This window comes from Delphinus delphis, chromosome 12, assembly GCF_949987515.2.
Source record: "Delphinus delphis chromosome 12, mDelDel1.2, whole genome shotgun sequence".
Taxonomy (NCBI): Eukaryota; Metazoa; Chordata; class Mammalia; order Artiodactyla; family Delphinidae; genus Delphinus; species Delphinus delphis.
In genome coordinates this window covers 37,595,770-37,623,369 of record NC_082694.2, presented here as the reverse complement: position 1 = coordinate 37,623,369, position 27,600 = coordinate 37,595,770, and the positions used below count along the sequence as shown (strand labels likewise).

Genomic DNA, 27,600 nt, shown 5'->3' with positions numbered 1-27,600 from the left:
AAGACAGACAAATGTAATCATCCAAACACAAAATGACAGCAATTACAGAATTGTGTTGAGAGAAAATGGTGAATATGATTGTTTAGGAGGGCTGGGGAATGGTCTGAGTGATGTATCCTTTTTTTTTCTACTAATCTCTTTTGCAGGAAGCCCGGTACATGACTTGGAAATATTAATATTTATGTGAGTGACATGTGAGGCTTGTTCAAACAGGACTAGAAAAAAAGAAGTAGTAAGTAATAAGCTAAATTAAAGGAAGCATCATGGGTGATTTTATAAAACAGTAAAGAAAGTAGGAAGTATTATTTGGGAAGGTCAGTATTGCACACATGATACAGCAGTGATTGATTATAACACTATTTCTCTCAAATATCTTTATATTAGAAATTAAAAACCCTTTATACTGTTTAATAGTATAGCAAAAAAATTATATATACATGTGTGTGTATTTTTTGATGGCCTCTCAGGAGGTTTACTTAGCTCAAGTTTGTCAAACTGCACTTCCTCAGTTTGAATGGTGCTGTTCCTAAATACAGAGCTATTAGAATCCCTGTCAGCGTAAGTCCATATGTGTCACCAGTTAAACATTTTTAACCAAAAGCAATCACTCTATGAAAATATTTTAAAGATGGTAGGAAGAGGCAAAATATAATTTTTTAAAAAATATTTTTATTTGAGTGACAAAGATTTACATCTCTTATTATTAGAACTGTCCTTTCATTTTTACAGAAAAGAAATATATACTGTGTATGTGTACTTGGTCTTGTAGAATTTTTTTTTCCTATTGAATTAATTATTACAGCTTGCTAAATAACTCTTGTGAAGTAAGCATAAAGGAGTATAATTAACTGGAGCTACAAGCAGTGATAGTACAATAGGAGGCAGGTGTATTTACTGAAGGATAAAAATAATTACTTGAGAAATAGTTAAGTTAGAGTATTTCTGTGATAAGACAATTTTCCCCCTTTCGTTTCAATATTCACAACATCCCACCATGAAATGTTCAGTTATGGCTAAGAGCCCTTTCCCCTAAAAGGAATAACCTTGTTATTTAGTGAAGTACCTATTCACATTAACATCAGGGTTAATATTATGAGCTTTCTTTTCCTCATTGTAAGCATATCCTGTATTCTTTTTTTTTTTTTTTTGCGGTACACGGGCCTCTCACTGTTGTGGCCTCTCCCGTTGCGGAGCACAGGCTCCGGACGCGCAAGCTCAGCAGCCATGGCTCACGGGCCTAGCCGCTCTGCGGCATGTGGGATCTTCCTGGACCGGGGCACGAACCCGCGTCCCCAGCATCGGCAGGCAGACTCTCAACCACTGCGCCACCAGGGAAGCCCCTCCTGTATTCTTTGGTGAGAGGAATATGCTGTACTTTTTGTGTTCTAAAGGCTTATGATTTCTTATTTATAATTTAGGAAAGGCTCAAAGGCATAAATATTAATTACTAAGTTCTGAGGTATAGTTGTCTTTTATCTTCGGAAACATCAATTTCATATATGTGAAAACCAGTAGGACATAAAAAGGTTAAATTTGGTCTCAGCACTTTGCAGTGTAAGCTTCTACAAGACAGCAACTGCTTTATTGTTACGTATGTGTGTCTTTTGAATTTTCTATATGTTGAGGAGTTACTGTAGCAGACACACCCCAAAATCAAAGTGGTTTGACCCAATAAAAGTCCATTTCTTGCTCACTTTTCAGTCTAGAGAGGTTGACTGGACTTCCACGTGGTCATTCAGGAGCCCATACACCTTTTATCTTATGACTCTGCCCTCCTTTGCATTCTGGAATCCTCTCCATTCAGCTGGTGTGGAGAAGGCATACTCATTTATTATCCACTCTCCTCCAGAAGTGACACCACTGGTGAGAGGTATCATGTAGTTCCATCGCAGTGTCAGCATGCTGGGAGTGGTGGTGGTGGTTGGGGGCAAGGGGCTTCCTGCAACATCTCCCAGGTTTAACATTGTGCTTTGGACAGGGAGCCTGAATCTTCGGTGGTCCATTTACTGCTCTGCTAAAAGATACTACTTCCCCTTTCATAATATTATTCAAAGGTGGTACTATTAACTACCTCTAGGTTGTCAGAAAACAGGAGGCAAAGCACTCTGTGCCACAAATTCTTTACCCTGTTCTTTAATTTCTCATTTCATTTTAAACCACAAAATATTTAACCAATTTGAGTCATTTAATCATATGGTCACTGAATCATAGTTTTAGAACTAGCTGAGGTCTTAGTACAATCTCTTCATTGGATAAATTAGGGAATAGGCTCAGAGATATGGAGAGGCATTCCTAAGGTCACTACGTGCCAGAACTAGGAAAAACAAGTTTCCCAACCTCCAGTCTAGTAATCTCTCCTCTGTACTATGTCATCTTTGAGGAGCCTTCTTTTACAAATTCATACCTCCTAAATTAATACAAATTGTTTCCCCAGTTTTCTTTCCTTTGACTACCTTCCTAAGATACTTACCCTGGAGAAAGGGGGATTTTAATTGATATAGAAGAGAATTAGTGATCTGAAAAGCATTTGTCATATTGTTATTGTTGGGTCCTGTAATGGAGTGCCATACTGACTTTGCAGGCCCAAGGAAGAATGCCCCAGACATTGGAGGGGCTGCAGGTAAAGGAGGGCTGCAGAGTCAAGTGGGGCCTCTTTCAAAATTTTGTCTATGGCCAGCTCAGACCTTAGGGAACATTTATGTTAACTTAAGACAAAGAATACACCTCTTCCACTTCTATTGACTTAGAAAACAGATTAATTCAGCTGAGAGGTCTTTAAATTCAATGGAATTTTTCGCTAATGATTAGAGAAACACAAATCAAAACTACAGTGAGGTATCACCTTATACCAGTCAAAATGGCTATCATCAAAAAAATCCACAAACAATAAATGCTGGAGAAGGTGTGGAGAGAAGGGAACCCTCCTACACTGTTGGTGGAAATGTAAATTGATACAGCCACTGTGGAGAACAGAACTAAAAATAGAGCTACCATATGACCCTGCAATCCCACTTCTGGGCATATATCCAGAGAACATGGTCCAAAAGGGTACATGCACCCCAGTGTTCATTGCAGCACTGTTTACAATAGCCAAGACATGGAAGCAACCTAAATGTCCATCAGCAGAGGAAGGGATAAAGAAGATGTGGTACATATATTATACAATGGAATATTACTCAGTCATAAAAAAGAATGAAATAATGCAGCAACATGGGTGGACCTAGAGATTGTCATACTGAGTGAAGTCAGTCAGACAGAAAAAGAGAAATATCCTATGATATCGCTTATATGCGGAATCTAAAAAGAAATTATACAAATGAATGTATTTACAAAACAGAAATGGACTCACAGACTTAGAGTATGAACTTACGGTTACCAGTGTGAGACAGATGGAGGGAAGGGATAGTTAGGGAGTTTGGGACTGACATGTACACACTACTATATTTAAAAAGGATAACCAACAAGGACCTACTGTATAGTACAGGGAACTTTGCTGAATGTTATGTGGCAGCCTGGATGGGAGGGGAGTCTGGGGGAGAATGGATACATGTATATGTATGGCTGAGTCTCTTTGCTGTGCACCTGAAACTGTCACAACATTGTTAATTGGCTATACTCCAATATAAAATAAAAAGTTTAAAAATAAAAAAATAAATACAATGAAATTTTAAAATTTAATTGTTTAATTCTGTCTGTTCATATGTAATTCCAAACTTAAAAGTGCTATTTTATTTTAAATAACTCCCCCTCCACATTTAAATAATTCCCCACCATAAAGTAATACAAATTCATTGTAGAAAATACAGAAAAGTATATTCTTTAAATGACATGTAATTTCATTTCCTAATAGTAACCACAGTTATCACAGGTTGTGCCTGGAGTTGGGTAGTTGGTTTAATTGTTTATGTCTCCACTAGAATGTAAACTTCCAGAGGATCAAGGCTTGTCTTCTTTTGTCTTTTCATCTCCATGGATCACCACAGTGCCAGGAATGTAATAGGCATTCAATAAAATATTTGTTGAATGCTTATTATGATTCTGGAGAGTGATGAGGCTGGTTTTCACATGATGGTTTTGGAATTTTTCTCATGGCTTTGTGTCTCACCTCACGCAAGTGACATACATGCAAGAGTAGGAAAGAGTAAGGGAATCTAAATTTAAGCCAGAAATGTTTTTCTTTAAATTTACTTTGATCACAGTAGATCACTAGTGACAAAGAGAAGGGCCCAAAACTTAGTTGCAGACGAAAGAAAGATACAGTTTATTGCTTTATAAGCTGGTTCATTGTAGCTCTCATATCTTTTCCTCCTTCCACTTCCATTTTCCTCCTGTCCTTCCTCCTCTACAGAATTTAGCATCAGGACTGTAGCGTGAGATAAGCCTTGCCACCTTCAGATTCAACTTGTTGCCTTTTAAGGACTCTGAGGGTAGGATAGAAGGTCAATTTTTATTTTATTCATTCATTCATTCATGTTTTGGCCGCACTGCCCGGCATGTGGGATCTTAGTTTCCCGACCAGGGATCAAACCCATGCCCCCTGCAGTGGAAGCGTGGAGTCTCAACCACTGGACTGCCAGGGAAGTCCCTTATTTTTAACTGTAAAGTTTCCTCTGCTGCATAAGCCCACCAAAAAACTACAAATTTTCCAGTGGAACTCAGGCAGTGTGTCTGTGTACATTTTATGTGTATGTATATAAAATGTTTATATATGTAAATATCTGTATATAAATATATGTGTGTATGTTTATATATCTGTATGTGTAGTGCTACCTGGTTACTTAGGTAATGGGGTAGAAATTTTAAGTACGTGATTGTTAGATTCTCTCTAAAATCTGGGCTCTATCAGGTTGTGTTGACTTTTTTGATAGAAAGTTATATAGGTTCTTTGGTAGTTGGATAAAACTCTCACAATTGCTCTATCCCTGGCCTCTTGGGAGCACGTAAGTAAATATTTAATGGTTCTTTTCTAGTACAGCATGGATGCTTAAAATATTAATTGTGGTCAACCAGTTGTGTGGTTTTTGGTGTTCTTCTATGAGAACAATAACAGCACAGTTCTTTATTTTATAACATTCTGCCTTGCTTTGTCCCTGATAATGTAAAGGTGGGCTGATTTCTAATGAAGACATTATAAAAATTGGACATGACTTAGAATTACAAAAAAGTTTATTCATCTCTGGAGACATTCTCAAATAAGTAATTTATGTTATATTTACATACTTGGAACTTCAGGCATATAGGTTAGGAGACCACCCTTCCTAATTTTTTACAGTAAGTGGCTTCCCTTTTCTGAAACACAAGATCAGAACGGGTTGAGGGGAGGGAGATGCTGAGAGGCCAAGTTAGGTGGAGGCAACTGTGCAGGTGGCACTAGGACAATATCATGGAGGGGAGACACCCTCACTGCCATCACAACTAATACCTCACTAATGTTCCAAGTCGGGAGGTGTGGGGATTGCTTTGCACTCTCCCTTCCCAGGAGATTCCAATGTGCAGCCAAGGTGAGGATGCTTGCAAAGCTCAAATAAGCTGCAGAGAGAATGTATTATGTAGCTACAGGCTTTAGTTGGACTGCATCAATTATAATTAACCAATTGGGAATTCCTGGATGAAATTTAAGGTTCATTCAGTAGTGAATGTACATCGAGCCTCAATCTTGTACCAGATTCTTATTAGTTACTAGGAATAGAAAGATAAATAAGATATGGTTGATAAAGGAGCACAGTCTAGTGGAGGAGATAGAAATAATAACAAATAATGTAATACAGGGCGCATAGGATATTAAAAAAGAGGTGTCTAGAGTATTACTGGAAATACAGTAGAAGAAGCAGTTAACTCTGCCTGAGGTTTAGGATGTGGGATGAAGTGGGAATGGAATGAGAAATGGTCAGGTTTTCACAGAGGAAGTGATGAATTAAGAGTTTATCAGGTAGAAAAGGAGAGAAAAGAGGAGGTTTTAAAAAAAGTTTGTAACATGCAAAGATGTGAAGAAATTGAATAAGTGTTCAGGGATTGATTGGAAAGCAAGATGCCTTTGAGATATTTGTAGGTTTTGCATCTAGAAAAGTAGATCAGAGTCAGCTGGTGAAGTGCCTTATAAACCACATTCAGGAATATGGATGTTATCTTGCATGCTATGGTGTCACAGAGTCAAATGCATACAGGGACTAAGTAGATCATCTTAAGAGTGAAGCTGGTCAGGTGTGAAGCAGTTGATAGCATTGAAGGCTCTAGTAATCTGGATAGCATGGACCTTGTTTAAAGGCATTTAAGTAAGAAATGTTTTTTAAAGTTTAAATTTAAACTAAAATGGAATACTGTTTAGGTCAAATAAATCTGTGAAATTCAACCTTCAAGTGCCAGTCTGTAGTACCTTCAGTATAAGAGCCCAGTAAGGATAATAAGGAAAATCAGTAAGATCTTTATAGCATTTCTAAAGAAGTATTGCAGAAATATAACTAAGGGTTGAGATTGGGCTGGAAATGTGGAGGTGAGAACATAGTAAAAAGGTTAGTGTAGTAATCTAGGTAAAGGGTTCCAGCAAGCCACCAATGCTTTCAAATAAGGTAGCTTGCACTGGTTGGCTACGCAGTCCCTCTGCTGTTAAGCTGCCATCATTGATCATACCCTCTGCCCAACTCTGTTGTCATGTTGCTATACTGCTCCCCATCTTCATGTCATTTGTCCTGTTCTACTTCTCTGTGTGTTGAACAAGGTTTTGTTTGTTTCTCCATTGGTTCAGATTCTTAGATGAACACTCTGATGTTTCATAGAAACTTTCTTCTATTTCATCTGTAATTTAGCACTTTGGCATCTGGCTCCTGCTCCCAACATCTCACGCTGGAAAGATTCACCAAAGCAAGCTACTGGTTTTTACAATTGTTGTCTTCAAAGCCTGACACTCTTTGGGAACTGGTTTAGTCTTGGGTGGAGAACCACCATTTTTCTTTTTCATACTATGCTGGTTACTATCACCATCAGAAACACACTGCATTTGTTTAGAAGATGCCTTGATGAAATAGTTTCAATGGAACCTTACTTTTGTTTTTTTGTCTACTCTTGTTTTCTTCAGGTCCTATCACTGAAAATGAACAAGTATTAACATTTTACCACATTTATATTGCTTCTTGCATCCTCCTCCTTCCTGTATTTAGCTGGGTTATATAGATTGTAAATTCTTAGTCTTTTATGTCTGAAACCATTTCTTAAATGGTAGTTTAGCCAATATGAAACTCCAGGATGGCATCTATTTTCCCTTAGCACTTGAAGATCATTAGCTTCATTGTGTTTTGGGCGCTGTTGCTGCTAAGAAGTTGTTGTCAGCATAATTACGCCTTTGCTGGTAACCTATCTTTTCTTATGATTTTTCTCTTTATTCTTGCTGTTCCGTAGTTGTGAGGTATTTAGACATAGATTAGTTTTTTATTTATCCTGTTTATTTGTTAATATATATTTTCGACCTAAGGACTCCTATCTTTATTGGAACATTCTTAGCCTTTTCTCCTTAGTATTGCCTCTGCCATTCCCACTATTCTAAACTTCTAGAATTTCTTTTTTAAAATAAATTTATTTATTTATTTTTGGCTGCTTTGGGTCTTTGTTGCTGTGTGCGGGCTTTCTCTAGTTGCGGCGAGCAGGGGCTACTCTTTCATTGTGGTGTGCAGGCTTCTCATTGCGGTGGCTTCTCTTGTTGCGGCGCACGGACTGTAGGCATGTGGGCTTCAGTAGTTGTGAAACATGGGCTCTGGAGTGCAGGCTCAGTAGTTGTGGCGCACGAGATTAGTTGCTCTACAGCATGTGGGATCTTCCCGGACCAGGGCTTGAACCCGTGTCCCCTGCATTGGCAGGCGGATTCTTAACCACTGCACCACCAGGGAAGCCCTAGAATTTCTGTTAGGTGTGTGTACTTCTCAATCTATCTTCTATGTCTCTTACCTTCTTTAAAAATATTACCACTTTATTTCTCTGTACTACATTCAGGATCAGTTCCTCAGTAATATTTTTCATTAGACAACTGTTGCTCTTTGGACAGGTTTCTAGGTAAATCACTGGATCAGGAGTTTATGGCTGGTGACCTTTTATAATATATGTATGTAGGTAGGAAGGTAAGTAGGTAGGTAGGTAGTTAAATAGGAGGACAGGTCATCTGCTGATAATGAAAGATACCAGGGTAAAATGAAGGAGACAGAGAAAGTGGTGAAGGTCACTGAGATGAGTAATATCATTCATTTCTTGGTTAAAAAGCTTTTATCTAAGATTTTTAAAAATAAAAATCTAAGTAAAAGAACTGATAATCATAGTTTTTATGTTTTCCCTAAGCATTAAAGAGAACTTAGTTGTATTAGCTGAAAATGTGAGTGTGTTTTGTTTTTAACTTTATGTTGACAGAAGATAAAGAAGAGAGGTATGAGAATTAGAAGACCTGTATTTCATTTGGTCTTGGTTTTGCCAGAACTTTCGATGAGTTATGTAACTTTGCCAGAATGTACCTTGCCTATTTTTTGGTATTATATTGTTTTTATGAAGATAGTTGAGATGATTGATTATAAAAAGTTTTTGAAAACCATAAGCATTGGTCATAAGATACAGAGATGCAAGAGTAGTGTAAACCACAGATTAAAATTACTTTGGAAGTATCGTTTTTATGCTTATTTTCTCTAAATTAAAGTGGATAATGTGTTAGAAATATAGTATTGTTTTAAAGGAGATTTTTTTTTTTTTTTTTTTTTTTTTTTTGCGGTACGCGGGCCTCTCACTGCTGTGGCTTCTCCCGTTGCGGAGCACAGGCTCCAGACGCGCAGGTTCAGTGGCCATGGCTCACGGGCCCAGCCGCTCCGTGGCATATGGGATCTTCCCGGACCAGGGCACGAACCTGTGTCCCCTGCATCGGCAGGCGGACTCTCAACCACTGCGCCACCAGGGAAGCCCCTGCTTTTCTTTTTAAAATAGTCTAAGTATTTAATTTTACTTGGTTTGTCCCAATGAATTTACTTGGTAAAGTATTTTTAGAAAAACATGTGGATGAAATATTAGTCATTTAAATTAGATCATATCTGTATTCAACATCTACTATATATGAATAATTTATAGAGCTTTATCGTAAGTGCAACGGTTCTATGTAATCTAAAGCAGATGATTTTTTGTTCTTTTAAAGGCGCCAGAACTAAATTTTATTATTTGATTTAAGATAAATTATACGTAATCTTTTTCTTGTTTGGCAGGCAACCAGATAAACTGGTGGTAGTTTGGACGAGAAGAAGCCGAAGGAAGTCTTCCAAGGTTTGTCTGTTTTCTAAATTTCTTACCCAAATATTGAATTTGACTTTTGGTCAAATTATTAAGCCTCTCTGGTCCCAGTGAAGAATGTTTTAAAATATTACTTGATATTTTAGGTTATTTCTTATTATCTAATGTACTGAAATGATTGATCAGGCGCTGTATGTAATCTTGTTACTGCAGTTCCTAAAGCAGGAGCCAGTTACCTGAGTTTTGATTTTGGATTTGGTAGCCTTGAATAACATAATAGTTATTTAACTTCTCTGTGCTAGGATATCATGAAATAATGATTAAATAAATATCAGTTACAAAATTATACCTAGGATTACTTTATTCAGATTCCAAGAGGATGAAGTTAGGACACACATAAGGAATGATGAGTTATCTGAGTCCATTGCTGGGTTACTGAAGAGGAGTTGGATTTTTCAAAGGTTTTAATTTTTTGTTCTTATGGCTTTGTGGGGAGTGGAACAGAATTTTATTTATTTATTTATAATTTTTTTAAAAAATTTTTGGCTGTGTTGGATCTTCGTTGCTGCACGTGGGCTTTCTCTAGGTGCGGCGAGCGGGGGCTACTCTTCGTTGCGGTGCATGGACTTCTCATTGTGGTGGCTTCTCTTGTGGCACAGGTTCTAGGTGCACGGGCTTCAGTAGTTGCGGCACATGGGCTCAGTAGTTGTGGCTCACAGACTTAGTTGCTCTGCGGCAACTTCATGGGATCTTCCCAGACCAGGGCTCAAACCCCTGTCCCCTACGTTGGCAGGTGGATTCTTAACCACTGCGCCACCAGGGAAGCCGAGAACAGAATTTTAAAATGTTCAGTAACAATTCTAAGTATTTTAAAAATTCCAATCTGTAGACAAGTAAGTGTGAGTATATTTTTATAAGCACACGATAACTACAAGCATGTTTATTGAATGTTGGTTTTTCCGTAAGTAGACTTACGTAAAGAAAAATTTATTCATTTTAACTGAAATTAAATTTTAATTTAATTAAATTTCAGAATTAAAATTTTTTTAAGGGCATCTTTTTAAATTTTATTTTTATTGAATTAAAATTTATATACGGTATAAGTCACAGATCTTAAGTACACAATTTTATGAGTTTTGATCAATATATAGTTGTATAATTACCACTGCTATCAAGATATAGACAATTTTCATCACCTTTTTCCTTTGAGTCCTCTTCCAGTCAATTCCCAATCCTTAGAGGCAACTACTATTCCGATTCTTCTATCACCGTAGGCTATTTTTGCCTGTTCTTAAATTTCACATAAATAGAATCATACAAAAGTACTATTTTATGTCTGGTTTCTTTTGTACAGCATGTTTTCGAGATTTATTCATGGTATTGTGAATGTTGGTAGTTTAACTTTTTTCATTGCTGAGCAGTATTCCATCATGCACATACACTGCAGTGTGATTTTTTATACATCTGTTGATGAACATTTGATTTGTTTCTAGTGAATATTCTGAGTGTTCAACTATTGTGAATAAATCTGTTGTAAACATTACTGTTCAGGTATTTTGGGGGACAAATGTTTTCTCTTGGACGAATAACTTGGAATGGAATCAATGGGTAATAGGGTACATACATTTTGAACTTTTAATATACCCCCACCAGCAATATAGGTAAGGTCCAGTTGCTTCACCTCATGAATAGCATTTTCTTCAAAGCATACATTTGTAGTTTGGGGGCATTATATTTTGGACATGTAATATTTTCTTATCTATTTATGAGAAGGGGTTCTAAAAATAGACTTAGGGTCGTCTTGTCAGTTTTGCTCAGTGGGTCTTAAGCTTTTGTGAAAAGGAACAATATTAGGCCATCCACTAAGTGTGATAGAAGAATCTGAATATAACTATAAACATTAGAAATCGACCCTAAATGTTTTTAGCTATCAACAAAAAGTGATGTCCCTCTTTTAGAAACTAGATACTAACTGTTTTCTTAAAACATTATGAAGCATAATGAAATACTTTAGATTAAAGGTCAATTCAGAATACCCATATTTGAAATTAAGTATACTTTTAATTTAATTACATTTTTGAAAGTCAGTCAAATAAATTTTAGGTCCAGATTCTATTTTATATTGTATCAAATATTGATTGAATCCAGATGGTGAAATACAAACATAGGCTACAGGTTGATTTTTCTCAAAATATATTTTCTAGAAGGAACTATTTCTTATTGGACTAATTTTCCAGTTGTGATGCTCTTAATATTTCAGATCCCTTCTGGATATTTTAGAATCATTGTATTTTCTCTTGAAACATTATAGGTGTACTTTTGAAAAGTTTATGAGAAGTTACAATGTGTTGTTTATTATAGCATATACATAATATGTTCATGTATATGTGAAATGCTGTTCTGTAAATTGTTCACAACAGCTAAATAAGGACGTAAAAATCAGTTCCAGAAGCTATGAAAGAAATGCTAATGATATTATTGTGAAAATTAAACAAATAACTTTTTTTTTAATCTTGAGAAGCTTGAGATCCATGGCATTTTGGAATTAAAAAAAAATAAAATTGTCCCCAGCTATTATTTTTTAAAAATTAGCTATCAGTTATATTAAATCCACAGACTAGAACCATTGTTTTCTTCTGAAAGACTCTTCTGTTTTCTGACATTTTTCCTTTGAAATATTATTTGCTTGCTAAGTCCCTTTGAAATCACTTAGGGGGAAAGCAGATCTCTGCAGCCATTGCCCAGAAAATAGTCTAGTTTTTACTTTTAACTGTGTTTCTGGAAAGAGTTTGAACTACGCAGTAATTAATTTTCTTTGGTTATCTGTATAAGTTATTATTTATCTTGCCTGATTCTGAGTATATCTGCCTTTTTAAATTATTTTATTGAAGTATAGTTGATTATCTACCTTTTTTATATTGGTGGATTGAAATTTATAACTGACACCCGGATAACAGATTAGACAGTAAAATAATAAGGCACATTGCCTTATTTAATTTAAAGTTTAGTTTTCAGTTTATTGCTCACTTTCTTTGGGTACATGTCTATTTTTCTAGTTAAGTATATAAAGAACTCATTGCTGAATCATTTTTTATCGAGAAAATAATAACCATGAGTAATTATCCCAATATGCATCTTCCCCGCCTCTTATCCTCAAGTCATGGCATTTATAACAGATTTTTTCAGGCTGTAGTTGATTTGTATATGCTTAAATAAATTATTTTTCAGTACAGTGTTTGACAATAGGAAGCAGGGAGATTGTGATAGTCAAGAAGAATTATGGCAGAGTAGTCTGTTGCCTTAAATCTAGTTTTGTAAATTTAAACCCACAGAGAGATGGGAGAGTTCCAAAGGGAAACAAGAGCTTGAAAGTCCTCACCAGCTTTTGGATGGCATTACCACCTCTACTTCCCTGCTCTGTGGTTGTACTATAGCCTTTATCAATGTGCTGTGGTATCACGAAGGGGTGGGTATAGTTGTAGAGCTTTGAGTTATGACCATGATATGGACAACTCTAAGGTAAATTTATGTGTGACATCTTAAACCTATGGGTAGATGCAGTTTTATAAATTGAAAATCATCAATTTAAAAACTAAATTGACAGTTATAAATTTTCAGTGAAATGTTTTGATTTTGTAGGAATCAGAAGTAACAAGTGAATATTTATTCTGTGTTTAGTTCCATATTAGGTACAAGTCTTTTAGGTAAGATATGATATGAAATAATTTGAAAATAAGGCATTTTATAGAGTCATTACTCAAAATTGAGAAATGTTACCTTTTCCTTAGGTCTGCCTTTGCTAAAGGATCTGTGATATGATTAAAAAGTGAAAAAAAATATGAATGGAACTGGATAATGCGGCTTCATCCTTTCTGTCGTTAACTGTACTAGGATGCTGGCAAATGATTAAATAACCTGCCTTTCCTGACTCTACTAAGGAGCTAGCTAAATAGCTGTATGTGTTTTGTACCAAATTATTTTCTAGGGAAATCCTTTCTGTTGCTCTGAATAAAAACTGATCAGGGTTCTTGTAGTGCTGATGAGTGCCAGTATGAGGTGCTTTTTAAAAAATAAAGTTCTTAAGAACCTAAATTCCTGTCTCAGTTGATTTGTACAGTTAGATGTTTAATACTGCAGCTATTTTTAGTTACCTGTATTAGATTTTTCATTCTTTTTCTAGCTTCAGGTTCTTTAATTCTGTTTGAGGTAGAAGTTGTAGTAAGCTCTTCTGACTAGGAACACTTTTTTTTTTCTTCAGGTTTGCTGCTATGTACATCCATAGTTTCCTCTCCAGCAAAATTTACTGATTCTGCCTAGTATATAATAATTAGCTAACATTATAAAGCTGGCATTGCCAGATACTCAGCTGGACTAATTGGTATTGTTACACTGTCCTAACTTAGCTAGGTGTACAGTCCCTAAAAAGACTATCAGAAAGCCAGAGCTCTGTCTTAGTTTGACCTTTTCTCTTGCTGGGAAGGGTTGCTGGATAGAATGGTCAGAAGATGGCAGCATACTAGCAGCTTGGGAACTAGCACCTTTCCATCTCTTTTTATTAGAAAAAAGAAAGAGGGCTTCCCTGGTAGCGCAGTGGTTGAGAGTCCGCCTCCTGATGCAGGGGACACGGGTTCATGCCCCGGTCCGGGAAGATCCCACATGCCGCGGAGCGGCTGGGCCCATGAGCCATGGCCACTGAGCCTGTGCGTCCGGAACCTGTGCTCCGCAACGGGAGAGGCCACAACAGTGAGAGACCCGCGTACCGCAAAAAAAAAAAGAAAAAAAATATTTTAATTCATTAAGCAGATTGTATTTTTGTTTGTTTATTGGTCTAATTACCATTCCCTGATCCAAGATTGAGAATTTAAAGAGGTCATTTAGAGGAGCAGCATTAGGATACCTGAGGAAATTACATGGTATCACCATCTTCTAACCCTGCCCAGTTGTTAGTTGGTCTCCACATTCCCTGCTTTTCCCACTCTTGACCTCTGTGTCATATACATAAATGTTAAGACCTTAGGGATAGAAGACTATTCTCTTGACTACTGTGTGAATCAGAAGTAGAGTTTGCTATGATGTCGGTTGGGTGAAGAACTCCGAACTTGACAATCATGGAGTTGGTTCTCCTACTGATTATTAGTATGGCCTCAGGCAAGCCATTTACTCTTTAATTGCTTCAGTTTCCTTATCTGGACCTGGTTTAGATCTCCTAAAGATATTTTCAGGCCTAAAATTCTTTGATGGTCTTTTTTTTCATTCCAAATTTTACAAAAACTCTATCTTTTCTGCCGTGGCTAATAAATAAAGTTCAGTTATTATGGTCTTTTTTTTTTTAATGTATCGGGCGACTATGAAAATATAATTATGGGAAGTTTGAAGAGACCAGAGAAATTGCTTGATCTACCATGACAGTACATGAGAATTAGAGTTGTCATAAATCTTAAGAATTAAATATGTAGACTATGTAGAGTTTTGATAAAAGATTTTCTAAGATGGGCAGCAATTTACTTTTCAAAATGGATATTGTTTACTTTGTGGAGTTTTTGTTCTAGGACTGTCAACAGGCATAGAAATAGGCAGGGGAACAGAGGAATCCCTGGAGATGTTTTTTAATCAGCAAAACTCAGTTCTTTACCTTTGGCTGTGGTGTGCTAAGTCTCTTGTGAGTCACTACTTCCCTTTCCTCACCTGAAGTTTTGTGATCTGGGGGCAATGAAGAGAGAATAGAGAGGGAGTTATTGACAATTTAGCTGGAGTGGGAGTAGTTTAGTGCTGCTAAACCTGTATCTTGTGCTGGTATTTTATCTTTTATTGAAGTATAGTTAACTTACAATATTCTGCTGGTATTTTAACTAACAAGATATGATAAGATTTGCACGGACATAAGTTTCCATGATCTTGATCCCTTCTCAGTTCCACTTCCTGGGTTCAAATCCAACTTTTGCCACTTACTTGCTGTGTGATCTTGGGCCAGTCTGTGCCTCAGTTTCTTCATGTGTTAAATCTGCTCCCTGACATGCACCTGCACTCATATACTTTAGCTCCTTTCCTATTATTATGGAAGAATCGTCTGTGCTCCGAGCAAAGGCCAATCTGTCTCCTTTTGTACTGTTAAGGACATTACTCTAGCAATTATTTCTCTTCTGCATCATTAAATCTTCCCTCTTAACTGGATATTTCTCATCAGCCTAAAAATATTTTTCTCTTATTTAAAAAATTCTCTTCTGACACTATTTCTCCCACTAGCACCAACCTATTTCTCTCTTTCTCTTTCAGCAAAACACCTCAGAGGAGTTGAATGTACTTGCTAGTTTCTTTCTTCCTGTTCTTTCTTGAATCCATGCTAATCCAGTCAGGTGTTTACCCTTGTCACTCCACTGAAACTGCTCTTGTGAGGTCAGTAATGGCTTCTGCTTTGTTAAATCCAGGGATCATTTTCCAGACCTCATCCTATATGACCTGTCACCAAGATTTGGGACAGATGGTTGTTCCTTTCTCCTTAAAACATTTTCTCCACTAGAGTTTCAGAATACCACATGCCTCTGCTTTTCCTTCTGCTTTACTGACCCTTCTTTGCTGATTCCTCCTCATTTCCTGGACCTGTTATTGTTGTGCTCCAAGGTTCAGTTCCTGAGCCTTTATCTCTCTCTCTCTCTCTCTTTCCCCCTCCCTCTCCCTCTCTCTCTTTCTCTCTCTCCTCACTCCCTTGGGATCACATCCAAGTTTTAAGTATCACCTGCACGCTAATGATTCCCAAATTTATAACTCCCGGCACATACATCCAGCTGCCTATTTAAACACCTACACTTGAATATCTAAAAGGCAACTTAGATTTAATGTGTATAAAACTGAGTTCCTAATCTTATTTTCCAAACTTGATCCTTCAGCAGTTTTGCCTCATATCTGTTAATAGCAATTCCTTTTATGTACTTGCTCAAGGGCGAAAGCCTTAGAATCAGCCTTGGCTACTTTCTTTCATACAATCAGACAGAAAACTTTATTGATTCTATCTTGAAACTATGAAAAAATATATGGAATCTGACTACTTTGTACCACCCCAAGCCAAGTCACCATTAGCTCTCCAAAGGATTATTGCAGTAGCTTACTGGTCTCCCTGTTTCCTCTCTTACATCTGAAGCCTATTCTAAATACATTTGCTAGAGTCAAAAAACATAACTTCATCATTCCTCTGCTTAAAATCCTCCAGTGGCTTCCCATCTCACTCAAATTACAAACCAAAATCTTTGGAATGGGCTGCCAGAGCTTCATATGATTGGGCCCTCTGTGATTTCTCTAGTCTTATCTCCTGCTGCTCTTCTCTTTGACCACTCTGCTCCAGCCACATTGGCATTGTTGTTATCTAACTGCCTCAGCACCTTTCCAGTTGCTGGTCCATCTCCCTAGAAAGCTCTTCCCATGTTTTAAAATATCTGATTCAACTCCTTACGGTCTTCTCTCGTCACCTGCTCATTGACACTTTTCTCTGATTAACCTGTTGAAAATTGTTACTTTCTCTTGCCCCTTCCATCCTTCTTCCCTACTTTCATTTTTCTCCACAGCGTTTCTCTCTACCTAACATGCTGCCTGTTTTACTTAATTATTTTGTTTGTCTGTCTCTTCCTACTATTCTGAAAACTCCACTAAGGCAGATTTTTTTTTTTTTTTTACTACAGTTCCTAGACAATGCTTGGCAGATAGTATCAATTGAGTGAGTGAATGAGTGAATGAATGAATGAATAGTAGCTACCTCATAGGGTTCTTATGCAGATTGAATGAGTTAAACGTAAGTAAATTCCAAATATGCACTGACATATAGAAAGTACTTCTTAAGTGTCAGCTTTTATTACCACCTTCATAGCATGTCCACGGACCAGTCCTGAAGCCCAGAGAGATGAAGATTTAGTTGAGCTGTCCTGGCATGCCATTATGCATTAGCTTTGGCTGGAAACGCCACCACAACGGAAGACCTAGAGCGGTGACCCCCACATTTCAGGGGATTCCTTAGGGAACCTTGATAATCAATATTTACAAGGAAAAAAGTCTTTAAAATTATAGGCACTAGAAACATAAACTGTACAAACTGCTTTCTTCTTTACTTGACCCAAATAAACATTATGGTTTAGTGGGAAATGATCTTAAATGCAGACTATACAATTAATTTTTCCTTTTAAAGAATGAATTTGCCCTTAAGTTCCTAAATCACAAAGTAATTTTAAAAATGTTTCTCCTAATAAGGTTTTTATTCAATCCTAAATAGCTTTTGAAAATATGAGGCACCTCATTTTTGCATCTTCTTGTGTGTGTGTGTGTGTGTGTGTGTGTGTGTGTGTGTGTGTGTGTATGTGTGCGTGGGAGAGGGTAAAGGTTTGTTTACAGATAGTAATCTGTAGCTACCATGTGATATAACCGTCATAGCCCAAGTTTAATGCTTGAAAAGTTTTATTTGACTAATCATTTTTGTTTTAGGGAGATCTAATGGATAGTTAAATAGGGTCAATATATTTTTGTAAATTATTAACATTGCATTTCCTGTACTTCAAATTGAAGCCATTATTTTTATTCTGGTAGGCTCATAGCTGGCAGCCTGGAATAAAAAATCCATACCGTGGTGTTGTAGTGTGGCCTGTTCCTGAAAACATTGAAATCACTGTGACACTTTTTAAGGTAAGTTCCAGTTTTATAAGTTATAGGATTTATTATATAATCATAGTTCTAAATGATGGAATATTTCAGTATTCATTGTTCTATACATTTGGGTCCTTAATGTGCAGTAAGGACCTTAATGTGCGTTATTTTTAGAGATATAGCAGTTTATAACAATGTAAGGATATCAGAGTGTTTCATGGTCTATAAAGTCCAAATAATTTGGGAGTCTTTTTGAACTTATTCCAATTAAGATCAGTCGGAATACTTCTTTTACTACTTCTTACATTCTCCCCACAGGGAACTTTAAAGTGCTTTTTCTGTGGAAAGCTGAGGTTTGTGGAATTCTTAGTCCTGACCCTCATTTTGTTAGCCTTGTTTGTCTAATAACAAGATAGGTTTTTAAATTAGTATATGATAAATATTTTGTTGATGTTAATATAAGAAGATAAGTTTAAAATTGATTTTTGATAAATATTTTATAAATGTTAATATTTTATAAATACTATAGCTTAAAATAAAAATTTTGATAATAAATTCCAAGTGCAGGTCCAAAAACATAGCTGTGCATATAGCTAACTCTTTTTATATATGTTTTTTCTTGAAAGTATTCCTTATTTCTTAACATTATAAAATAGTCCTCACACATATGACAGTTATGCACTAGAATATTTACTTTCCTAACCAATTCCTTACCTGCTCAAAAAAAAAAGGTGGAGACCAGTATGTCTCAGTTTCAGCCTTCTTGAAAGTGGTGCAGTTAGGAAACAAATGCTTTATTTCTTCTTTGAATCCTTCCAATTGTGTTGACGTTACTTTTGCAGAAGGACAGAATGAAGGAAGACATCTCATTAAGCACAAACATAAAGTTTGTGAAAATCCACTAAAATACTTTAGGATATAAAATCTAAGTTGAGCAAAGTTATATGGCTTAGAGTGTGAAATCACTGTGTAAAAAAATACTTTTGATTTTGTAATCCAGTATATTAATTCCTATGTTCTGGAACTACTGCAGGGATCAATAGAACAAAACAGTATGTTGAATGTTGATGTACTAACCCATGAATGGGACACTACTTTTAAACGCTCTGTTTCATAGATACTCTATTTTATCAGAGATTCTTAACACTTTATGTATATTTTATAGTTTTGATATCATTGTTATTGGATCCTTTATAGTTTTGATATTATTGTTATTATAACTTACTTGATTATGCTTATCATGTATACACAATACTTGATTTGTTTGCCCAGGGAGAAATAAGGGATGAGACTGTAGCTGCTCTTCCTTTTTTTTCAGGAAAGATCAGAACCATCCTATTACCCTTTAGTCAGCTGTCCTCAAAGGCTATTATTAAACCCCCCTTAACCATACCTCTCCTAATGAAATGATATAGTAAGATTGGTAGTTAACAAGACCTTTAGAGTACTATTTCATTTAATTCTTAGTACTTTAGAGTACTATTTCATTTAATTCTTCTGTAATTATTCCCATTGTACTGATAAGGAAACTGAGACTAAGGAAGAAGGTAACTTGCCCAGTCACACTGTGATTTAGCCCTGGGGTGGTGGTGGTTTGTTTGTTTTTGATTTTGTTTTACATTGTATGGCCTGTTCTGTAATACAAACCATTCTGAATATAGATTACAACAGCAAAATCTCTGACATGCTTGAGGAAGACTTTTAAGTAATCTCTTGTGTGTTTTTGATTCAGTCTGTTTATATTGGTAAAGCAAGTGAATGGACACAGTTACACAACTTTAAAAAAAAAATGATAGAGAACAAGGGGTTAAGAGAGCCAATAAATGGCTGACAGCCATGTGTTTGGGCAAAGGATATGCACTGAGTGATTCTGAGTTGAAAGTGGCTGTTGAAATGTGTTACTTGGAGGATTAGGAGGTGTGAGTGTAGTTTTCAAGTGCTGATGAGAATGTTCAGCATATCCTATCACTGAACTCTTATGTCTTTAAGTGTTGGTCTGTAGGGAAAAAACCCAAATACCCCTTCCTCCCCATTTTGCTGTATTACACACATTTCTCTTCAGTTGTGCTATGGAGGCAAACTTGTGACCATTTAAAATACTTAAATAAATACTTAGATAAATAACTTTATCTTCCTTACTCTATGTCTTCCCAGAGTTCCATAGAAAAGCAGAAAAGTAAAACAAAATAATTTTTCGTTCTTTCATGGTAATTTTTTTTGATCTTGCATTTAAAATATTCAAGTGGAAAACTCTTTCATATTTCCCCCTTCCTTTTACTTAAAGTCTCACAATTTACTTAATCCTGAAACTTGTAAATAGGAAAGGACTGCTCTGAATCCTTTTTGTCCTAGGTATGGTATTCAGAGTTGTGCTCATAGACAACATACTTTTTAAAAAAGTTATCAATGTATTTCATTTTTCTCTGACTTAACCAGAAATTAATTTCTTTAGCCTGCATGCTTGATTTTGAAATTTGAATTAGATTGAAAATAGCTATTGCTAGTAAATGAAAAAAAAAACCTATTTTAGGGTTTTGAGAAGGAAAACAGCTCTTTAAGCCATTTTCAATTTTTCTCTTTAGTGCAATGGTAGTAAAAGAGACACTAGAGGGTAGAGAGTAGGATATAAAGAAGACAGTTGATTCAAGCTAGAAGCAATTTTTACTACAAATGTTTTTGTTTAATCAATAATATAATTAGTTAATTATGTACATAGTCCAAAATGAACATTATTGTTGCTCCTTTACATCTTTTTAGTGACTTTGCCCTATCAGATATGTCCCTTGGTCCCATTAAAATTATTCTTTTAAGGGTAATATATCATCTCTGTTTCTAAAAAATGTTTCATCAGCTTTGAGAATTAATGTATATCATATATAAGTTACTGTTCAATATTTGTTAATTTGTAAGATATATATTCATTAATTCATTCATGAAGTAGTCTTGAGAAACCACTGTGTGCCAGGTACTTTTCTAGGTCCTGGGGACGCAGAGATAAAACTGAACCAACAACAGGGCTAAAAGCCAGACAGACCTGGCTGTCTTATAATCTATTGCCTTTTACCTTTACTTATTCTAATATCTGTGGAAATTCTGTACAATCCCACCTAGTCCAAATGCTTCCTCACTCATCAAGCTTTTATTGTTCATTCCTCTAAGAAATGTATTGTCTTCAATTCTTTAGTAAAACCATGTATTTCATTCATCATATATGTATTTACATTAGTTGTTTGTCTTCGAAGGCAAGGACAACTATATTTGAATCCATATAACACCTCTACAATTCCTTGTATAATAAGTAGCTAATAAATATTTGTCAAATACTTGCAAAAGTATGCCTCATATAGAGAAAAGCTGCATTTGGTTGTGGGATCTGTTACCCTTTCTCAGGTTTCTGGTGGTGGAGGGTGGATGGGGGTATCAACATCCAACTTGCCATTTTGTGTAGATTATGAAGTCCTTTGCGGTACTTCGAAATTCCAGATGTTTATATAACCTCTGCACCAAGAAAACCTTGCCTCAAGTGATACTTTGAGTTTAAAATACTTAGAGGTATAGAAATGAGGGCAGAGTTTCATATGGGCATTTAATATCTTAATAAAGTGCTTCTTAATAGTTCACTCACTAAGTTATCTGAACCTGGATTTCTTTTTTTTTTTAATTTTTATTGGAGTATAGTTGATATACAATGTTGTGTTAGTTTCTGCTGTACAGCAAAGTGAATCAGTTATACATATACATATATCCACTCTTTTTTTTTTTTTTTAGCTTAAACAAGATAGAAGTTTATTTTTCTTATATAAACAACGTTTTGAGATAAGTAATCAGGACTGGTGTGGCAGCTCCACAATCATCTGGAACCCAGGCTCCTTCTATCTTCTTGCTCCACATCCTCAACCTGTGGCTCCCACCTCATGGCCCAAGATGGCTGCTTGAGTTCAAGCTATCATATTCACATTCCAGTCAGCAGGAAGGAGGAAAGTGGGAAGAAGGGACTTCTCTCTGACACTTCAAAGACTCTTCCCTTGACATGGATTGGGCCAGAATTTAGTAACATAGTCCTAACTGAGAAATATTTTGGAGGGCCCTGTGCCCAGCTTAAAAATAGGGGATTCTATTACTATATAAGAAGGGAAGAGCAGATATCAGAGTACAACAGCAGTCCCTGTACAAAAAGTAAGCACATTTTCCACATTTTACTTTCTGATTTCCCAACCCTTAGTGAGCAGTTTTTTAATGTCCAAATTAATCTAAGAGAGGCTAAATCAACTTCCTGTTGGTTTTTTTTTTTACATCTTTATTGGAGTATAATTGCTTTACAATGGTGTGTTAGTTTCTGCTTTATAACAAAGTCAATCAGTTATATATATACATATGTTCCCATATCTCTTCCCTCTTGCGTCTCCCTCCCTCCCAGCCTCCCTATCCCACCCCTATAGGAGGTCACAAAGGACCGAGCTGATCTCCCTGTGCTATGCGGCTGCTTCCCACTAGCTATCTATTTTACATTTTGGTAGTGCCACTCTCTCACTTTGGCCCAGCTTACCCTTCCCCCTCCGCATATCCTCAAGTCCATTCTCTAGTAGGTCTGTGTCTTTATTCCTATCTTACCCCTAGGTTCTTCATGACAGTTTTTTTTCTTAGATTCCATATATACGTGTTAGCATACTGTATTTGTCTTTCTCTTTCTGACTTACTTCACTCTGTATGACAGACTCTAGGTCCATCCACCTCACTACAAATAACTCAATTTCGTTTCTTTTTATGGCTGAGTAATATTCCATTGTATATATGTGCCACATCTTCTTTATCCATTCATCCGATGATGGACACTTAGGTTGTTTCCATCTCCTGTCTATTGTAAATAGAGCTGCAATGAACATTTTGGTACATGACTCTTTTTGAATTATGGTTTTCTCAGGGTATATGCCCAGTAGTGGGATTGCTGGGTCATATGGTAGTTCTATTTGTAGTTCTTTAAGGAACCTCCATACTGTTCTACATAGTGGCTGTACCAATTCACATTCCCACCAGCAGTACAAGAGTGTTCCCTTTTCTCCACACCCTCTCCAGCATTTATTGTTTCTAGATTTTTTGATGATGGCCATTCTGACCGGTGTGAGATGATACCTCATTGTAGTTTTGATTTGCATTTCTCAAATGATTAATGATGTTGAGCATTCTTTCATGTGTTTGTTGGCAGTCTGTATATCTTCTTTGGAGAAATGTCTATTTAGGTCTTCTGTCCATTTTTGGATTGCGTTGTTTGTTTTTTTGATATTGAGCTGCATGAGCTGCTTGTAAATTTTGGAGATTAATCCTTTGTCAGTTGCTTCATTTGCAAATATTTTCTCCCATTCTGAGGGTTGTCTTTTGGTCTTGTTTATGGTTTCCTTTGCTGTGCAAAAGCTTTGAAGTTTCATTAGGTCCCATTTGTTTATTTTTGTTTTTATTTCCATTTCTCTAGGAGGTGGGTCAAAAAGGATCTTGCTGTGATTTATGTCATAGAGTGTTCTGCCTATGATTTCCTCTAAGAGTTTGATAGTTTCTGGCCTTATATTTAGGTCTTTAATCCATTTTGAGCTTATTTTTGTGTATGGTGTTGGGGAGTTTTCCCAGCACCACTTATTGAAGAGGCTGTCCTTTCTCCACTGTACATTCCTGCCTCCTTTATCAAAGATAAGGTGACCATCTGTGCGTAGGTTTATCTCTGGGCTTTCTATCCTGTTCCATTGATCTATATTTCTGTTTTTGTGCCAGTACCATACTGTCTTGATTACTGTAGCCTTGTAGTATAGTCTGAAGTCAGGGAGCCTGATGCGTCCAGCTCCATTTTTCGTTCTCAAGATTGCATTGGCTATTCGGGATCTTTTGTGTTTCCATACAAACTGTGAAATTTTTTGTTCTAGTTCTATGAAAAATGCCAGTGGTAGTTTGATAGGGATTCCATTGAATCTGTAGATTGCTTTGGGTAGTAGAGTCATTTTCACAGTGTTGATTCTTCCAATCCAAAAACATGGTATATCTCTCCATCTATTTGTATCATCTTTAATTTCTTTCATCAGTGTCTTATAATTTTCTGCATACAGGTCTTTTGTCTCCTTAGGTAGGTTTATTCCTAGATATTTTATTCTTTTTGTTGCAATGGTAAATGGGAGTGTTTTCTTGATTTCACTTTCAGATTTTTCATCATTAGTGTATAGGAATGCCAGAGATTTCTGTGCATTAATTTTGTATCCTGCTACTTTACCAAATTCATTGATTAGCCCTAGTAGTTTTCTGGTAGCATCTTTAGGGTTCTCTATGTATAGTATCATGTCATCTGCAAACAGTGAGAGCTTTACTTCTTCTTTTCTGATTTGGATTCCTTTTATTTCCTTTCCTTCTCTGATTGCTGTGGCTAAAACTTCCAAAACTATGTTGAATAAGAGTGGTGAGAGTGGGCAACCTTGTCTTGTTCCGGATCTTAGTGGAAATGCTTTCAGTTTTTCACCATTGAGGATGATGTTGGCTGTGGATTTGTCATATATGGCCTTTATTATGTTGAGGAAAGTTCCCTGTATGCCTACTTTCTGGAGGGTTTTTATCATAAATGGGTGTTGAATTTTCTCAGAAGCTTTTTCTGCATCTATGGAGGTGATCATATGGTTTTTATCCTTTAGTTTGTTAATATGGTGTATCACATTGAATGATTTGCATATATTGAAGAATCCTTGCATTCCTGGAATAAACCCCACTTGATCATGGTGTATGATCCTTTTAATGTGCTGTTGGATTCTGTTTGCTAGAATTTTGTTGAGGATTTTTGCATCTATGTTCATCAGTGATATTGGCCTGTAGTTTTCTTTCTTTGTGACATCTTTGTCTGGTTTTGGTATCAGGGTGATGGTGGCCTCCTAGAATGAGTTTGGGCGTGTTCCTCCCTCTGCTATATTTTGCAAGAGTTTGAGCAGGATAGGTGTTAGCTCTTCTCTAAATATTTGATAGAATTTGCTTGTGAAGCCATCTGGTCCTGGGCTTTTGTTTGTTGGAAGATTTTTCATCACAGTTTCAATTTCAGTGCTTGTGATTGGTCTGTTCATATTTTCTATTTCTTCCTGATTCAGTCTTGGCAGGTTGTGCATTTCTAAGAATTTGTCCATTTCTTCCAGGTTGTCCATTTTTATTGGCATAGAGTTGCTTGTAGTAATCTCTCATGATCTTTTGTATTTCTGCAGTGTCAGTTGTTACTTCTCCTTTTTCATTGCTAATTCTATTGATTTGAGTCTTCTCCCTCTTTTTCTTGGTCAGTCTGGCTAATGGTTTATCAATTTTGCTTATCTTTTCAAAGAGCCAGCTTTTAGTTTTATTGATCTTTGCTATCGTTTCCTTCATTTGTTTTTCATTTATTTCTGATCTGATCTTTATGATTTCTTTCCTTCTGCTAACTTTGGGGGTTTTTTGTTCTTCTTTCTCTAATTGCTGTAGGTGCAAGGTTAGGTTGTTTATTCGAGATGTTTCCTGTTTCTTAAGGTAGGATTGTATTGCTATAAACTTCCCTCTTAGAACTGCTTTTGCTGCATCCCATAGGTTTTGGGTCGTTGTGTCTCCATTGTCACTTGTTTCTAGGTATTTTTTGATTTCCTCTTTGATTTCTTCAGTGATCACTTCATTATTAAGTAGTGTATTGTTTAGCCTCCATGTGTTTGTATTTTTTACAGAACTTTTCCTGTAATCGATATCTAGTCTCATAGCATTGTGGTCGGAAAAGATACTTGATACAATTTCAATTTTCTTAAATATACCAAGGCTTGATTTGTAACCCAAGATATGATCTATCCTGGAGAATGTTCCATGAGCACTTGAGAAAAATGTGTATTCTTTTGTTTTTGGATGGAATGTCCTATAAATATCAATTAAGTCCATCTTGTTTAATGTATCATTTAAAGCTTGTGTTTCCTTATTTATTTTCATTTTGGATGATCTGTCCATTGGTGAAAGTGGGGTGTTAAAGTCCCTATTATGAATGTGTTACTGTTGATTTCCCCTCTTATGGCTGTTAGTATTTGCCTTATGTATTGAGGTGCTCCTCTGTTGGGTGCATAAATATTTACAATTGTTATATCTTCTTCTTGGGTTGATCCCTTGATCATTATGTAGTGTCCTTCTTTGTCTCTTCTAATAGGCTTTATTTTAAAGTCTATTTTGTCTGATATGAGAATTGCTACTCCAGCTTTCTTTTGGTTTCCATTTGCATGGAATATCTTTTTCCATCCCCTCACTTTCAGTCTGTATGTGTCTCTAGGTCTGAAGTGGGTCTCTTGTAGATGGCATATATGTGGGGCTTGTTTTTGTATCCATTCATCAGTCTATGTCTTTTGGTGGGAGCATTTAATCCATTTACATTTAAGGTAATTATCGATATGTATGTTCCTATACCCATTTTCTTAATTGTTTTGGGTTTGTTATTGTAGGTCTTTTCCTTCTCTTGTGTTTCTTGCCTAGAGGAGATCCTTTAGCGTTTGTTGTAAAGCTGGTTTGGTGGTGCTGAACTCTCTCAGCTTTTGCTTGTCTATAAAGATTTTAATTTCTCCATCAAATCTGAATGAGATCCTTGCTGGGTAGAGTAATCTTGTTTGTAGGTTTTTCTCCTTCATCACTTTAAATATGTCCTGCCAGTCCCTTCTGGCTTGCAGAGTTTCTGCTGAAAGATCAGCTGTTAACCTTATGGGGAGTCCCTTGTGTGTTATTTGTTGTTTTTCCCTTGCTGCTTTTAATATGTTTTCTTTGTATTTAATTTTTGACAGTTTGATTAATATGTGTCTTGGCGTGTTTCTCCTTGGATTTATCCTGTATGGGACTCTCTGTGCTTCCTGGACTTGATTAACTGTTTCCTTTCCCATATTAGGGAAGTTTTCAACTATAATCTCTTCAAATATTTTCTCCATCCTTTTCTTTTTCTCTTCTTCTTCTGGAATCCCTATAATTCGAATGTTGGTGCGTGTAATGTTGTCCCAGAGGTCTCTGAGACTGTCCTCAGTTCTTTTCATTCTTTTTTCTTTATTCTGCTCTGCAGTAGTTATTTCCACTATTTTATCTTCCAGGTCACTTATCCGTTTCTCTGCCTCAGTTATTCTGCTCTTGATCCCTTCTAGAGTATTTTTCATTTCATTTATTGTGTTGTTCATCATTGCTTGTTTCATCTTTAGTTCTTCTAGGTCCTTGTTAAATGTTTCTTGCATTTTCTCTATTATATTTCCAAGATTTTGGATCATTTTTACTATCATTATTCTGAATTCTTTTTCAGGTGGACTGCCTATTTCCTCTTCATTTGTTAGGTCTGGTGGGTTTTTATCTTGCTCCTTCATCTGCTGTGTGTTTTTCTGTCTTCTCATTTTGCTTATCTTACTGTGTTTGAGGTCTCCTTTTTGCAGGCTGCAGGTTCGTAGTTCCCGTTGTTTTTGGTGTCTGTCCCCAGTGACTAAAGTTGGTTCAGTAGTTTGTGTAGGCTTGCTGGTGGAGGGGACTAGTGCCTGTGTTCTGGTGGATGAGGCTGGATCTTGCCTTTCTGGTGGGTAGGTCCACGTCTGGTGGTGCGTTTTGGGGTGTCTGTGGCCTTATTATGATTTTGGGCAGCCTCTCTGCTAATGGGTGGGGTTGTGTTCCTGTTTTGGTAGTTGTTTGGCATAGGGCGTTCAGCACTGTAGCTTGCTGGTTGTTGAGAGAAGCTGGGTGTTGGTGTTGAGATGAAGA

General features: G+C 36.4%; 1 protein-coding gene across 9 annotated transcripts in view; it reads left to right on the top strand.

Annotated features, from left to right (window-relative positions):
• EHBP1 (EH domain binding protein 1) overlaps positions 1-27,600 on the top strand; it is a 491,141-nt gene that overhangs the window by 197,354 nt on the left and 266,187 nt on the right. For all 9 annotated transcript variants that reach the window (XM_060026512.1, XM_060026505.1, XM_060026507.1 and 6 more), the window contains 2 exons: positions 9,222-9,279; positions 17,812-17,907. In XM_060026512.1, the coding sequence (XP_059882495.1) occupies positions 9,222-9,279; positions 17,812-17,907 (154 nt within the window). The remainder of the gene's footprint in view (positions 1-9,221; positions 9,280-17,811; positions 17,908-27,600) is intronic.